General features: G+C 38.3%; 1 protein-coding gene across 2 annotated transcripts in view; it reads right to left on the minus strand.

Moving 5' to 3' along the window:
* Window positions 1-17346, minus strand: part of DPP4 (dipeptidyl peptidase 4) — an 81026-nt gene that overhangs the window by 14878 nt on the left and 48802 nt on the right. For both annotated transcript variants that reach the window (XM_005676046.3, XM_005676047.3), the window contains exons 12-22: window positions 16227-16271; window positions 13795-13902; window positions 13444-13511; window positions 12236-12289; window positions 11730-11851; window positions 9964-10011; window positions 9625-9723; window positions 7454-7523; window positions 4886-5080; window positions 2466-2520; window positions 1749-1848 (exon numbers count right to left, since the gene is read on the minus strand). In XM_005676046.3, the coding sequence (XP_005676103.1) occupies window positions 1749-1848; window positions 2466-2520; window positions 4886-5080; window positions 7454-7523; window positions 9625-9723; window positions 9964-10011; window positions 11730-11851; window positions 12236-12289; window positions 13444-13511; window positions 13795-13902; window positions 16227-16271 (964 nt within the window). The remainder of the gene's footprint in view (window positions 1-1748; window positions 1849-2465; window positions 2521-4885; window positions 5081-7453; window positions 7524-9624; window positions 9724-9963; window positions 10012-11729; window positions 11852-12235; window positions 12290-13443; window positions 13512-13794; window positions 13903-16226; window positions 16272-17346) is intronic.

A 17346-nucleotide genomic window follows, 5' to 3' on the forward strand; every position in this document is an offset into this window, starting at 1 on the left:
GAACTTAACTGAACTGATATATATTGCTCAGGCCCTTTCTATGAAAATAAAAATATTTTCCTTCACAATGAGTTTTTATTATTTTATCATTTTGATTAAAGTGAATATAGACTATATGCAATTGTACATATCTAGAGGATACTAATATAGGAAATATAATATTTTAAAGCACACTTTAAAATATGACTTTCCAAAAATGTTCATCTTTTAACTTTAAATATAAATAACTTGGGATGTACATTTAATGGGGTGGGGGAGTAGGAATAGCTTTTAAGGGCAAAGTAATTTTTCCCCCAAACAGGCACAATTCTTCTTGTCCTAGAACATAATAGGCCTTTCTAATTATGCTAACCAGGTTTTCTTGTGTAAGAAGATCTAAAATTTTTAAAATACTGTTTAAAAAGTGCTTAATGTCGGGGCTTAATGTGGGGCTTCCCTGATAGCTCAGTTGGTAAAGAACCTGCCTGCAATGCAAGAGACCTGGGTTCGATCCCTGTGTTGGGAAGATCCCTTGGAGAAGGAAAAGACTACCAACTCCAGTATTCTGGCCTGGAGAATTCCATAGACTGTATAGTCCATGGGGTCGCAAAAAATCAGACATGACTAGGCATCTTTCACTTTCACTAATGTCAGTGTAAACTTTTAGAAGTATGTCTTGCAATACCACTTATGCACTCCTTCCATTTGATTTTTGAGTAATATTGTTCAAATTTTCACACATGTAAGAATTCTAGAAAGTTCCTGTTAGATTGGTCCATATACATTTAATGAACCCTTCTTACCGTTCTGTATTTCCAAATTCATGAAGATTGTTTCTATTATTTTACTGACCACCAGAGGTCTCCAGAAATAAGCCGTCATACAGAACAATTAGTATCAAGCAGGAAAGTATTATATGAAAACAAATCTATTGTGTAAGGACCAATCCCAACCATGTTCTCCAATTTTTTTCAATAGAAAGACAATGATGTATCTTTTACACACTGGCTTCTCTTGACTTTAGAGTTTTCCATAGCTTTGGTATTACCATATACTACCATACATTAGGGCATAAAATATTTAAGAAGCATATTCATTATCAATGATTCTTTCATTATACTGCATAAATGACTTGAGATGGGGTCAGAAGAGATACAGGAAAATAACTCATCTTTTCACCACCTCTGGCTCTTCCCCACTACCTAGAGTTCCACTGCTTCCCCCTTCCCCTTGGGAATCATAGCCTTACATGTGTATGATAGAACAATACTTTCTCAGTGGTGAAAAGAATATTCTAAAGTGGCTTTCACCTACTTAGTGGAAACAAAGCCCCCAGGAGTTCTCCTGCCAAAGTCTCTTCTTTCCACCCAAAATCCTACTTTATATTCAACCTTAACCTGAAGGGAAAGAAATACTTCTCTTATTCTTGTAATATGTGAAGCCCCAAAGTCAGAGTAGAATAAAGGAAGTGTATCTGAAGAACTGTAGCATTGGGAATGTTTTAAAATGTGGAAAACATAATTTCTTGATAAGACATTTAGGAAACAGAATTGGTTGCTAACTAAATATATAGGTAGCATTTAATACCATCCAGCCTTTCCCAACAGCAGAAGAAGTGAGACTGTTTTATTACAGGTATCCATAAAGTACATCTAAGAAGAATCAGCTTCTTCACTGTAGAAACAGGGAAACTAAAAAAATGAATGGCTTTGGCATTGAGACATGAAGGTTCGCACTCAGCATCTCTGTACCTGAGGGCCATCACCTACCATAGTACTCCCACTTGGAAACAGGCGCCACAGCTATTCCGCACTTGAACACACCACTTCCTGCTCCCAGCACCATTGAGGTTACATACCCTCCGTATGACTAAGAAATGGAAACAGTTATTTTTATGGAGGTAAAGGAATTAAGGACATATGGTAAGCAAGTCGCAGTTTCCACATTTCTCACATCTTTATATACTGTGCCTCTTTCGAGATAGAAAGGATGACAGAGAGGCTTAAATTGGCCTTAATTGGGCAGTATCTAAAGACTACCATTCAGAGCCTTGGTCCCTTTTCTTGGTAGGTGTAAGAGGGAAAGTATTGACATTTTGCTGAGTAGTACTAATTAAAAACAAAATGACAAAAACAAAAAAAAAAAATGTTAAACAAAACAAAACAAAAAGGCAATAAACTCTTAAGTTTTTACTTTTTTGGACTCCTGAGAAAAAAAGTGTCTCTCCTTCCCTCCCCCCCCTCTATCTTTCCTTCTCTTTAACCCTCTTTCTTGCTTCCTCTTCTTACTTGCTCACCTCCTTTCTCCATGGTAATAAACAAAAGTGTAAGCCTGGGGGGGACTCATTGCCCAGAAATCTAAGACATTTGGACCTTCTTAGATGGACATGATGGTTGTGATTTACACCTCCAAATATGTACAAACAAAAGTAAATTATCCTGTTTTGGATTATATTCACTAAGGAACACATCAGCCAAAGTACTCACCCAGCCCCAAATTGCAATCCGTTTGTCGTCCACAAATCCCATTTTTGAAAACTGTCTAAAATGCATGGAAGAAGTCCACGAATTAGTATCACACTGTGTATAGAAAACAAAGGTAACTGCACAAATGTGAAACCCTGCCATTTGTTCCCTATTTCATTCTCTTAGAAATTAAGATTAATTGCTACCAGCAATCAAATAAACACCTGAGATCAATGTCTATCGTTTTTAACTTAAGAGCTAGATGAACAAGGTTTACTTGTTTTGGAGTCCATAAAAATTATGTCTGTGTGTGTGTGTATGTCTGTGTCTGTATGATTCACAGAAAACAAATCCTGGCTGTTTTTTTCACAGCTGTATATAAAAATTTGCAGCCCAGATGCACTTTTTTTACATAATTGAATTTAAACCTCTCCAGATGTTTTTCAGTTTGAGAGAGGCTGCCCCTGCAATGGGGAAGCGTGGGAGCATGGAGAACATCTGTGCAGGGCTGAGAAATATCTCTGGGCCCCCTACCTGAGAACTTAAACACCATTCTCTAAATACATCCCATCTTATGATGGGTGTTGATTAGTTAACTCAACACTATGAAATATGAGGCAATTCTTCCTTGAAGGATTAAGATGCCTTTTTGTCACTAAATTGTGTGGTTGGAATCCAGGTAAAGAAAGGAGAAAAATATTCTTTGCATCTATTTTTTAGTCTTAGCCTTACATCAAAAGGTAATTGGTTTACTTAAAAAAAATCTAGCAAATGGGGCTCTTAACTTGGTAGTATCGAGGGAGGTAGGGGACCCTCACACTGACCTATATGTGACCTTAAGAACCTTTGTTTTTAATTGACGGTATATGTCTTAGACTGCCCTGAGTTAAGCAATATTAGAAAAAACTCAATGTAAGTAGTTTTCAACTCATCTTCTCCATGTAAACTTTTTAAACTTGGAACCCATACATACAGAAATGTGTACCAAATCACAAGTGTACAAGCTCGTAAGCCTTTACAGAGTGAGCATACCTTAAACCAAAAAATGGGGCAATACTATCATCCAGAAGCCTCTGGGTCATTTTCCTCTTTGAAAAAAAAAAGTTCTTTCATTGAATCTCAGAAAAATTTTACCTGAATTTGTACCAATATAAATTCCATTGTGGATATAGGGTATATACTTTCGTTCCTGGCTTCTTTCACTCAACAGTCTGTGAGATTCATCTGTGTTGTTGTACATAGTTCCTTTGAGTTGCTGAAAAGCAACTAACTCATTACTTTTTAAACAGAGTTGTATATTGGGGATAACACAATTCTATCAATTTAGTCTTGAGAGGCCCTGGAAGCCATGCCCTTTCTCACAGAGGACCAATCTGGATAAATAAAAATGAATTTGTAAAATATCAAAGCCTCACTCTTGAAAACAACTTATGCTCTTATCTAAATCTTTTATTTATTTATTTTTCACTTTCAAGGAAAATAGCTAATCATTAACTTTGATTTAACAGATTTAGGATTACTTAATAAATTGTCATCTTTTCTCCTTGTTCGTTGTTCATTTTTTAAAAGGCATTTTCTTCCATCCATTTAATCATTCACAACTTTTTTTTTCCATTTCCTTGTTTCTGATTTCACAACACTATTTAAAATTGCTAATTTATTATGCTTTCCAGACATCTCTGCAGTTGGTTATGGAACCTCAAAGACTACATTCCCTATTTACCAGTTAAATGCAACTGAAAGTAAGTTGAAGGGAAACCCAGATTCAAGACCTGACCAGTCTTGGCAAATTATCTAACCTAAGAGCCTCCATTTCTTTACCTGAAGTGTAAGGTCTGAACACTCATCTCTCAGGGTTGCTGTAGCTTCCAGGATAAGGCAGGCAAAACGCTGCATGTCACATGTGCACTCCGGGATAACCACCAATTGAGATTAAAATCTTTCTTAAGTCAGACCACATCTATTTATAGTCTCACAACTGATGTGATTCATCCTTAAAGAATCCCTTATTACTGAGTGACAGCGGTCATATTCCACAACTTGCCCAAATTGGGGGAGGAACTCTCACTCAGCAGAATGTAGGAACCACTCCTAAGACTTCACGGCTGTCATCCTACTCTAACATAAATGTACACCAATCTCCTCTATTAATCCTTGACTATAGGGGTGGCTTGCTTGTTTAGTTAGATGTTTACTCAGAGGCACATTTACCTCTGTTTTGTCCATGTGTTTGATGAATTGTGCGTCCCTATTGCAAAAGATGGTAGCACATATATCAATTCCCTTTCTAAGTCTAAACATAATATTTTCACTAAAAATCCATCCCAAGGATGAATGGTTCTTCCCAGGACACTTGAAATTCATTATACTTCACAACTTTAAAATATAAATGGGGGGGTGGGGAATTAAATAGCCTCTGAATTCACCTCCTAGTCACTCACCTGGTTGCTTCAATTTGATCTTCAACTTCAAATGTTCCCAATCTTCTGTTGATTGCGTGCATGATCTTATCTCCTTGGTAACCACTTCCTCTGCCATCAAAGCTAGCTACTATAATGTTTTCTGTGCTTGCAAGGTAAGTAGCCCAGTTGAGTCTGAAGATAGCATCTGCTTTTTGACTACAGGGGCCTGCATATCTGTGAAAAATCCCAAATTGTTAGCCTTTGTGGTTTTCCTGAATCAAATGAAAAGGGCTTGGCTTTCTAATTCCCCGTGGACAAGAAGGGTACATCCTTCCTGTTCATGAGCCTGAAATCGTGCCAGGCGCCAGGGTGTTCTCAGTGGGTCCTGTCAAACTTGATAGTCGTGACAACATGACTATAATGGCTGTGTGTTTCCTTCGAAGATGCCCATCAGTTTTATCTTTGAAGATTGCTATCAAACACAGACTTCACAGGCCAATGTTTACTAAGTTGCATATATCTTGGAAATCAAAGAAGTAAATACTCTAATAATTAGAAGAGGGGAGTTGTGTTATGAAGAAATAATGAAGATGACAATAAATGCAGCTTCAAATATATCTTTCTGATTGAGCTTACAAACACTCTTAGACTACAAGTTTCCTTGATTAGAACTTCCTGAGGACTTCCCTGGTGGCTTAGATGGTAAAGCGTCTGTCTACAATGTGGGAGACCTGGGTTCGATCCCAGTGTCAGAAAGATCTGCTGGAGAAGGAAATGACAATCCACTCCAGTACTATTGCCTGGAAAATCTCATGGACAGAGGAGCCTGGTTTCCATCCCTGCATGTCCTATAGCAGTCAAAGTCCTTAACAAGTAAGCTCAAAGTCCTTAAGGAGCCTGGATTTCATCCCTGGGTTGGGAAGATCCCCTGGAGAAGGGAATGTCTACCCACTCCAGTATTCTTGCCTGGAGAATTCCATGGACAGAGGAGCCTGATGGGCTACAGTCCATGGGGTTGCAAAGAGTTGGACACAACTGATTGACTAACACTTTCACTTTTTTTTCATTGCACAACTTTAATTTTACACTAGATACTGTATCATTCTAAGTTTTAGAAAAAGAAGGCATTCATGAATTTCTTAAGCAAGTAAACATTTTTTTTTAACTTGTGAAATACCCTGGTCCTTTCAATGATATTAAATTTGGTAGAGTTAATAGCTTCCCTGAGTATTAACTATGTGTCAGGTTAAATAAACTTGAAGATTAAGCAACATTATTTTTAAAAATAGAAAACAAAGATTTAGACATCTAAGAAAATGAAGAGGAAAATCACTGAAAAGAACTGGGCCTGAATTTACCATGTTTTTTTAAACTTTCCTAATGAAAGGGAGATCTAGTTATTACTGAGGATTCCAGGAAGATAAAAAATATCACTTTTTTTTTCTTTTTAAACAGACCCTTGTGTCAAAACATTACTCTTTTTTAATTGTAAAGAATCTTGTTCAGTACTGGGGCTAAGGCCCCAAGCAAGTGAATGTTACTGTAGTCAAAATTTGACTAAATTAGGTGTAATGAGAATCCAACCGTGTATCTGAAAGTTTAAAATACCTCTTTCTCTTTTTCTGAACTTTTATGTCTGACTTACATGGAATTGTAAATGCAGGGGAACGGGCTGTATAAAGGGTGTGTCTCATGTTAGTATCTGTATTCCTTTTTTTTTTTTGCTAGTAACAACTGGAAAGTATCCCCAAGTTTTCAGTTTTCTTTTCTGTATGATGGACCTGATAGAACTGACTACATAGGCTTGCAATGTGGACAAAATAAGGCCAACTACCTGCACACAGCAGGCACGCAGCACTTGTGTTGGTTCGTTTTGTTTTGAATAAAGGAAATGAGGCAAGCTGGGATAGGAAGACTGGCATTGTGGCATTATATGTGAGGTCAGGGCAATTTTGGAAAGATTGAAGTAGAATGTTTTCCTGCTAATTACCAAAAATACAAAGATACCATATTTAGACCTCATGGGAGCTCACATTTACGGCTCAAAGACTTGTGATTTCAGAACTTTCTCTAGGACTTGAAGAAGTTTAAATTATATAATGAATACTTTCTCATATCTTCTCTTCACCAAAAACAGGAATGGAAAATACCAGGCAATGATAATTCAGGAACTAAATAAAGAGAAACCTGACACTGGAATGAATTAAAGACCACCAATGAGAGATATCTGGGTAAATTTAGGGATAAGGAAACGGTGAAGACTAGTAATACCCATCTATTGCTTATTAAAATGTCTAAGAGGTAAGGATGAAAATGGAGACTTGAAAATCTCTTTCAAAGTCTCTTGGAGTTCAAGGGGGAGAAAGAATCAAAACAAAACCCACATGCCATTATGAGGGAAAAAGAGTGTCTAGCTTCTCTATTAGAAAGATGGTAGAAAATATAGGCTTGGATCTGTAATTGCAAAATGGAAGAATTATTAAAATTGCTTTACAATAATTCAGGAAGAGAGAAAGGATGCATTTGTCTCTATTTTTCAGTGAGCTACACTGGGTAAATATGTACAATGGTTAGCTTCTGCATTATTCCTTTAGCTTGAATACTTACACTTCTATTAGCAGAGGATATTTCTTGGATTTATCAAAATGAGGAGGCAAGATCATCTGATACCAAAATTCTAAACAAACAGAAAGATTAATTAATGAATTAAGAGCACATTAGCACATGGTTTTGGTTTCTTATCTCTGTCAGTGACGAGTAACATGTAGAGTTTAGCAATTTGTTAAATTAGAATAGAAAAAGAAAATGAACTGTTTTGATTTAGCATGCTTTTCAGCTATAAAAAATATTCTCTTTCAGGTTAAAATACTAGTTTAAGGTTAAAACAAAGTTGTTTCTAATGGGTCTATTAAATACATTGGTGTTTTGTAAAATAAAAGTGCATCTTAGAATTGCTAATGTTTTGTTTTTATGATTCTGTTCTTTGGCATCTGATCTACTTATCTAGTTTGTTTATGGCTTATGTTCTAAGTTTTCCTCCAAAATGTTTTCCTCGTCTTGAATTTCTTTGAAGATGTTTAGGATTTTTAGTTGGCCTTAACACTATTTTAAAATTCTGATTTAATAACATTTTTGTAATTCTTATTGCCATCCCAGGCTGTAAGCTGAGTTCCCATTTTCAGCTCTGTATTTCACAGAATGAAACTAGGTTTATGTGGGGCAAACTGTTCTGCACGATCTTGTGCAGGTCTGTTTAATTCTCTCTGCTTGATTTAACATCAGTTTAATAAAATTTGTCCCTAAAAAATAAATTGGTTACCTTTGCTACCAAATTCAAGCTGATTAGTTAGACTAATCTTTAAAAACGAGAGAGAGAGAGAGGAGAGTTGTTTCATATTTTAATAAGATTATTTCCAGCTTCAGTAGATTTAACCTACAAGGAAAAAAATCCTTATCTCTAGAGATGTTTCTTCCTTATGTTCACCTTTCTTTTGTATTTTGGTTGTTATAGTTATTTTAGTTCAGGAAAAAAAGAAAAGTTTAGGAGTAAAATCTTTATATAGGTAGATTTTTCTTTAATTTGTATTTTGCTGGTTATTTTATGCTTTCTGATCAAATGTGCTAATGAGAACTAAAATTTTAGTCTCTTTTATATTTGAGTAGAATGTCAAACTATCAGTTGATCACGATGCTTTTTAAAAATATGTCAGACCCGGTATTTGACCTCTCCTTTGTTTGAATCAGGACTAGTTGACTGGAAATGTTTTACTTCCTATATTTTTTAAGATGCACAGTCTTTTCTCTGGGGGTCACATCCAAATATTTAATATGTTATATTGTAATATTAAATGCCTTCTGTTCCAGGAAGTCCAGTTAGCTCTTCAAAACCCTAAGCCCTTGCCAGTCAAACCAGATTCAAGGGCCAGCAGCACTAGCATCACATGGGAGTTTATTACAAGCTTCAATCCTGGGCCCACGCTCATGGGCTGGCTCAAAATGTGCACATTAATGAGGTCCCAGGTGAGCCATAAGCACCTGCAGTTTCAGGAGCATTGCTCTAAGCTCTTCTTCAGAAGCACCCTCCACTCTCCATCCTATTCCTGCCACTTAAACCTGGAGGAACTGAATGTCATTATTAGCCTTTATTAAAAAATAATCTAAAATAAACCACACTTGATAGATCCCCTCTTCCCTATGAATTATTAGCCCTTAATGGAAAAAACAAACAAACAAAAACAACTACAAAAAAATGACAGGATTTCCTACTCAAAGAAACCCCTTGTTCTTAGTGGTCCCTGAACATAATACAGGTCAGGCCATTAGGCCAGGGCCTATTATGGAGAGGAAGTTAGAAAAAATTCAAGATTTCTGTCCTGGGACTGAAATTTCAACATTTTATAGCCAAAGTTAATTTTTTTACACAAGTCATTTTCAATCTGTTTGGGTTAAAGGTAAAATATATTAGTATTTCATTGTTAAAAACACAATTAATACTTAATAGTAGAATAAAATTACTAATGGGATGATACTGAACTAGTGAGCAACAGTGCATTTTATTCAAATATTTTCCATTTAAAATAATATATTTTATGTAGAATATTATATTTTTAGATTAAGAAAATATAAAACTAGTCATTCTTGTGATAGAACATTTTATGGAAAAGTAACATTATAATAGATTTATGTATAAAATACATACTATCAGATCAAGTTACATTTAGTTATTATTTTATTGGTGTTTCCATGAAAAGTTATGTTCCGAGAGAAATTTCACTTACTTGTTCCATGCAAATGAATGCAGTCCAGTTTCTTTGAGGGCATCTGGACATCCTGCAGCATTTGATCCAAATCTGAATTGTTTTCCAGGACTCTCAGTTCTCAACAAACATTTGAAGCATTTGTTACAACGTGAAGAATTTGGATTGTGCAAAGCAATAAGGAACAAGTGGGTGATTCACTGATGAGACTATACATACTTCATATTTTAAGCCTTGTGTTCAAGTCATTGTCAAGACACTCTAAAGCTGAAGAAATACCCATTATGCTAAGCACATGTTGCTCCTATTCACACACACTTTCCTAAAAAGCAAACCAAGGGTAAAATATGAAAATGTTACCTTTATCATTGCCGCTGTTATGCAGAGTATAGAGGGGCAGACCAGGACCTGTTAACATAATCAGGGAAATAAATATATTTCAGAGCTTAAAAAAAAAAAAAAACATACTTTTCAAAAATAGCATTTGTTACCATTTAACTTTGATATAACTTTGATACCATTTAGCTTGGATAGAATAAATATCACAGTGGATAAAGGCTTATAAGTGTTAGCTGATTTTCTTTTTCCTTAAAATGAGTGCAATTTGAGTCTAACAAGTATTAATATTACTGGAAAGGTACCAAGCTCTGGAGAATGAAACAGAAATTGCACATCTGGCCCTGCTTAGTGCCTTGCGCACATTATCATGTCCGACCCAATTCTTTCTTCTCTGAACTAAGCCTCTGAGACCCAGAGTAAGCCACCAGCCTTCCTGGCTCTAACTCGGAAGTCCAGAGAGGCCACACCCTCTCTCAGGCCCCGCCCACTAGGGGTGGCGCTCAGGAGACAGGTACCCCGCCACCCACCCTCCACTGCCACTCCGCTTTCCACTTCCCCACCTTCAAAGGGCAGATCCCCTCCGCTGCTGTCCCCACTATGGAGGACTGGGCCAGGCGGCACATCTGCAATGTGCCTGACTTGGATAAGCGATTCCTTCCTGGCATGCGAAAGTGTTTTTCTCACAGGCTCAGATCTTCACTATTTATTCCAACTGTGGTAGTTGCAGAGTGGAAGGTAATGTATAGAAAAAGCTACTTAGTGAGCTGTTTAATTTTGACACATTTGGATCACACTATTAATTTTTACACTTGATCAGAACCACAGTGGAGGCATTTTAAGGACCTGGGATTGAATCCTTGACTTCCCTGCTTTGTGACTTAGGACAGCATACCTATGCTTCAGTCTCTTCATGTATAAAATTAGGATAATCATATCTACATTACAGAGTTTTCTTAAGGATCAAATAAGATCATGAATACAAAACTTGAGCACAGTGCCTAATATACATGAAACATGTGCCCAAAAAGGGTGACTGGAAACAGCCATGGTAAAGAACTAGGAAGAAAAATATGGTATTAAAGAAAATGCACCAGTACAGAAAGGTTCAGATAAGCAGACCTCTTTTTGGCAATGGACAGTTCTTGTCAACTTTTCAGAATATTCAAATTTCTTCCTCTCACTTTGAGAGGTAATCTAGTGTTTAATGGCAGAGGCCTGTGTCTAAACCCGCTTGTGCTTCTTATGACTGCATGACCTGTGAAATCACATTACCTCTCTTTGTCCAGATTCTTCATTTTTAGCAAAGAAAACAATAATAACAACAGTTACAGAAGATGAAGCTGTGAGCAGGCTGTCACAGGACCCGCCTTACGTACATTTTTCTCATTTAAAGGGGCAAGTGCATACTATAATTTGCATTAAAAAATGCACACTAGGTGTGTACATAAGGATGAAAAGTGCCTCTGTCACACATAAGCTCTGGGTATATGTGTTTTCAGTCTAAAAGCAAGCCTCTTGGTTAGAAGGGGAAAGAAAGATGGCTAACTTACCACTTACCTGTGACTGGAAAGGGAAAAGGACTTATGTGATTTCAAGCATTCAGATTCAATAGGAGAGAAGTGATCAAGGCAGAAAAAATATTTCTTAAACTGGACACTGAAAAGGAGGTTTCAGGGATGGAGATGCTGAGCAGGAGGGTGGTGAGAAGGTTGTTCAGAGAGGGGAGGGGATGGAGGGAATGACTTGAGAGGGACTTTGTGAGTACCCCCTGCTCAGTTCGAACTTACCGGAACATCTCAGCTGATAGTACTTTGCCCCTTGACTGAACGATACAGAGTAATACTGACACCTGTCTGGATTCAGCTCACAACTGAGGCACATCACTTTTGTGTAGTCATTAAGTTGGATTCTGTAAAACCAATGGTGGAAATTAAGTACTTGATAAAGGGATAAATGAAAGAAGGAATTAAATAATGCCATTTACTAGTTTCAAAGATATCAGAATGCCAAGAAATACTCATGAAACTTAATGAGTTAATATGCAATAAATGCAGGAATTAATCCGTTATAACCTCAAACCTCCCATTGTTTGCAAATATCACAAAGCATCTAATAAAGTCATGCTCTTTTGATGACATATGGGTTGGTTTATACAGGAATAAAAGCATTCGATAGTAGTTCCAATTTAATATATTAGGACTAGGCAAAAAAAAAAAAAACTAAAAAATGAAAACATAAGAACTGAAATTGTTCATTAGCTAAAAGCTCATTAACAATTTGATAAAATTCTTACTTATAAAGATTTCTTCCACCTGGCATTCCTTTATATTCATTACTAATGTAGTATCTGGGGAGAAAACAAATGGAATGTATTAATTATGTTTTACAGAGAAAGTCAAGTATATTCCCTTTAACTCAACTCCCAGCATTAGTGTTCATACAAGTGCATGTGTGCTAGTGCTTGTATCATTTTCCCCTGCCCTTTTATTTCTCAGAAATAAGGGCATCATCTGTAAATAGGGGATTCTTTTTTTAAAAAAACAGGCTAAAGTATCTGAATATGAGGATTCCTCCCTTAGTTAAAATGACAAGTAAAAACTCAAAAAAAGTCTTCTTTCAGAAAAATATGACTGGACAACTAGTCTGAAGTTGAAGCCCCATTTATCTATGTGGTGGTGGCGGATTAGTCACTAAGTTGCATCTGACTCTTGCAACCCCATGGACTGTAGCCTGCCAGGCTCCTCTGTCCATGGGATTTCCCAGGCAAAAATGCTGGAGTGGGTTGCCATTTCTTTCTTCAGGGGATTTTCCCAACCCAGGGATCGAACCCAGGTCTCCTGCATTGCAGGCAGATTCTTTACCAGCCAGGGAAGCCCCCATTTATCTGTACTGTTTTCCATATTCTCTGTTTCATAACACAGACCACTCGGTGGCAGGTGCCCTATCCTTCTGAGAGTGGCAGAGCCACTTTTAAACAGGACCTTCAAAAACTGCTTTGAGCAATGGCAAAACTCCTCTGTGGTGAAACTGATACAGGATTATAAAAGTGCCTCAGGTTCTAGTGAAAAACAGCACTCCCTGTCCCACCATCTTGTGCACGGTCACTGACAGCCTCCACAAAGCTTTCTGTTTGCCACAGGTTAAGGCTGAGACAGGTACAGTAGCCTCTCCAAGCCTTCTAAACATATGGTGTCAGCTGAAATCTATCAAAATGCCCCAGAATAGTTCAGTGTTCCAAAACGTTTAAGAAAAAGAGGCTGCAGCATTTCTAATGTAAAGCAGGTAAGAGCAAGAGGTAGTGCTGGTTGGTGGCATGGTATCAAGTCTGCTGAGCATATGTGAAAATCATTAAGGCTTCCGTATGTTAGAAAGAAAAAAGTCCTGAACACATTCCAAATAGACTACTCTTTATTTGTAGAAGATTTTTTCCTTATTTCTGGGCAAAGGAGGGCGTGATTCTGACAAATACATCGACATCCTACTGATGATTAGAATACTTACAGATAATCACTGGTAAGAGCTTCTATCCCAATGACCTCCCAGGCTCCTTTTGTAATAAATGTGCAATTCTGATGGGATTTAAAAAAAATAGGTTTATTAGACTCTCTCTCTGATCAAAGTTAAGGGGAGGATTAAATAATTTATATCAGGAATTCAGGTAATCTCAGGTCTTTTTCTTGGGTCTCTTCACCCCATCCTACCTTACTCCAGATACCACCAGGGTATCTGAATTAGTCTAATTATTTAAACAGACTAATTACATAGTGATCGACTTTACCACATGATTTCCACTTCAAATTAGTTTCCCAAAAAAGGAGATCAACCCAAAATAAATCATGTAAAAATACTCACTCTCTTATCTGTTTGGAAGTGACAAATGTGTTTGTAACCCTCTTCGTTGCTAATGATCTTGTAGAAGCTATTCCCGTCAGAGGTAAAATGAGGCTCTGCAGGCCTAAACTAGAAAATAATAGAAAACATGAAACATGTTAAAGCACATTAGTCTTAGCTCAGTACCAGTTTTAGTTTCAGAAAGTCCTTCCAACACCTATGCTCAAAACCCATGATTCATTTACTTGCCAAATGCAATCAGAGGGTCTCAAGAGAAAATTCTCCTAGAAAATACAGACAATAGATTTAACTCCTAAGGGCTTTCTGGAGGGGAGCAAATGAAAGAATGGGGTTCCCAGGTGGCACCGGTGGTAAAGAGCCTGGCTGCCAGTGCAGGAGATGTAAGAGAGACGGGTTTGATCCCTGGGTGGGGAAGGTCCCCTGGAGGAGGGCCTGGCAACGCACTCCAGCATTCTTGCCTGGAGAACCCCAGGGATAGAGGAGCTTGGCGGGCTGTGGTCCATAGGGTCACAGAGTCGGTCATGACTGAAGTGGCTTAACATGCATGCATGCAAATGAAAGAATGTAGGGAGGATTACACTTGACATTCAACACAGAGCAGTGGTCATTGTTACCCTTAGGCATCTTCTATCTGTGGAGAATAATGCTATGATGTCTTGATACAAGCGTGAAAAAAAAAAAATAGCATCAGTCTCTCAGTTCTAGTAAGTAAATTTCCTCCATGTCACAATGTGCTTCCTTGAAACAGACTAATATTATTTTTGACTGTTTCTGGTTGGAGGGTGGTTTGTAATTTGAGGGATGCCCCGCCCCCAACCTTGTTTCTTATACATCATTTTTTTGAAAGTCAGACTTAGAAACTCTTTAATCATTTCTGGACTAGATACCATAAGGAATGTCTGTCGTGTATTTCATACGGAAACATTCATATAGTTATCATTTTATTATAAGCCTTCTCATTTTGCTAAATAGGATCAACAATTTACCCAAAAAAATAGTTGTATGGAAATATAGAACAAAATTTCCATTTTCTACAGTTCGATAAAAGATAGTTCTCAGAACATAATGTCGTTTAAGCAGAAGAGGGTCTCTCCCAGCCTGATAAGAATATGTCTCTTTTCGACTTCGATTTCCTTACTACACTGAGAGCAGGTAGAAGATGGTCTTTTAAAATTGTTGGTTCACTTCACCCTCGCTGTTTCCTCTCTCATCAGCTCCCATTTTGGGAAGGAAGAAAAATGCTTCTCTCTTCTATTTAGTGATTCAAAGCGAATTCATTTATGGAGCAAGCCGAGGCGTGCAATACACTTGGTGTTCTCATTACAGAGCTCGGAAACACATTCCCCTCTCTAGACCTGTGTTCACAGCCTTATCTTTTTAATACATTTCCCTGTTTCCCCTGGATGGAGTTGTGCCTAGTAGAAATGTGTGAAAAGTGGCATCTGTCTGGTTAAATACAGAGAGGAAAAAACATATTTTTTTCAAAGAGTCGTGAGGAAGTGTAGCATGTCTCTTGCCATGGAGGAAACCACTTTTCATGTTGGCAAACCTCTCCCCTCTGCCCAATCAATGCCTGAACAAAAAGGACGTGTGAATGCTCAGGGGCGGGGGCTCCAAGCCCAGCTGGAAGGGCTGTGTTCCTGGGCCAGGGGGTTGCACCTCTGTGCTCCGAGAGAGAAGAAATTTGTATGTTTTTTAATGTCACTTTGTTTCTCTCATAAAGGGGCTGAATAGAAGTGGTTATAAAAATTAGGTGTGAGTCCATCTTCCTCTTTCACACTGCCGCAGTGGCTGGAGTGCCTTCAGCTCGCTTCACTCCATGGTCTTGTAGCAATGTGGCCAGTGAGCCCCCACCAAGGCGCAGTGTGAGGCAGGGGGAGTCCCTGAGGGGCACCTGCTTTCTTGGATAAAGTTCTGCCTCAGGGTATAATAAAGTATGAACCCACTTATGATTCCTCCAAAGAGAGGGGCAGAGCGGGTGTGGTGTGTTGGCCACCTCGATTCAGCAGTAGGTAGTTGCGGCTCCTTCTGCATTTGTGCAGGCTGTGGGCAAAAACCGTGTTTTCTGCCTCCAAAGTACCTAACGTCAAATATGAGGTCAACGAGGACATTTGGCATCCTGGCCGCCTCTCAGCAACGGTTGTTTTTTAACTTTCTGGGAGCTAGAAATTTGCGTAGAGTATGTCTTTTGTTTTATCTGCTGTTCTCTTGAATTTTCAGTTGTCCTTTTACTTTTTTTCAACTGAACATGTTATATATTCTCTATAAAAAGGTCTCGCTAGAGGGAGCATTTAAATGTTATAAGGAAAAGGTCAACTAATGTCTCTATTAATAACAAATAACATAGAGCCCTTGTTTGTTATATCTGCATATGAAATAGCTCTGAGTATCTGATCCACAGAACAGAAAAATCCATAATTTTTACAACTTACTCTTCCAACCCAGCCAGTGGTACTTATTTCAATGTGTTGCCGTCCCTAGGGAGGGAAAAATAGAGAAATGAGATATGAATTCTATCTTTAGCTGCAATTGGTGGCAATATAAGCAAGTATTATTGTACTGAAACGAAAGCTATCTCTAATCACATATTTATATTTATGTTAGCACCTTTTACATAACTACACTAGAACATTTACCTCTCTTGCCTAGAGCTCTGTCCTGGGAGTGTAATTCATAGGTCATCCCTAAAACTCATCTAGCGTTTTCAATTCAGTGAGTACAGAACTGAAGATTACATCATCTTTCTTCCATCCCCACCAGCTTGTTCTTACTCCTTTATCCTTCTCCAGGTTAGTGGCACCATTTATTCAAACCAGAGACCTGGGAATCATTCCAGCCTCCCGCTCTTCTCCCAGGAACCTCCTTAGCCCCTGTCTTCTGCTTTTTGGCTTCTTCCGCCCTTCTCCACTGCTTCTGCCTTAGTTTGTGTCCTGTCGGGTTTCCCAGGTCCATTGCCCTGATCTCCCAGTTGTAGACCCTGATGTTCTGTTCTCCTTCCAATCTGCTTTCCACTCCACTCAACCCGCAGCTGACTTCATCTGGCAACAGATAGTTCTATCTCATTATGATCCTCTCCTATTTAAAACCTTGAAGTAAGCTACCTCTGTCTTACAGGGTAAGGCCAAACGCCTCAGAATGGTACCCGAGCCTTAGCCTATATCTCAAACCTCAGCAACACTGCACCTCTCCCTCAACCCTAGTCCTATGTATCCCCAGCCCCTGTGGGCTCCAAGATGTTCACCTCAGATGACTTGGCACAGCTTCTGCTCATAGGGTCCACATGCCATCCTGTGCCCCGCATATGGCAGCTTACTCCAGGCTGCTCTCGTCTCCTCTGTGTCGTCTCCCATCTCCCTTTGCCTGTCCCTAAGCAAGTTGATTATCTCTTTTGCCCTAGATTTCCTTTGTACCTTGCATATACACTTTTAGAGCACACTATCCTGATATTGGAACGATTTAATTGACAGGAAGCAAAGAGCTTGGTTTTATAGTTTAGATTCTGGCTGATGTTGTGACCTAAGCAAGCTCCTTAACATTACTGAGCCTGTTTCT

Source organism: Capra hircus, chromosome 2, assembly GCF_001704415.2.
Source record: "Capra hircus breed San Clemente chromosome 2, ASM170441v1, whole genome shotgun sequence".
In the NCBI taxonomy this organism is placed as follows: Eukaryota; Metazoa; Chordata; class Mammalia; order Artiodactyla; family Bovidae; genus Capra; species Capra hircus.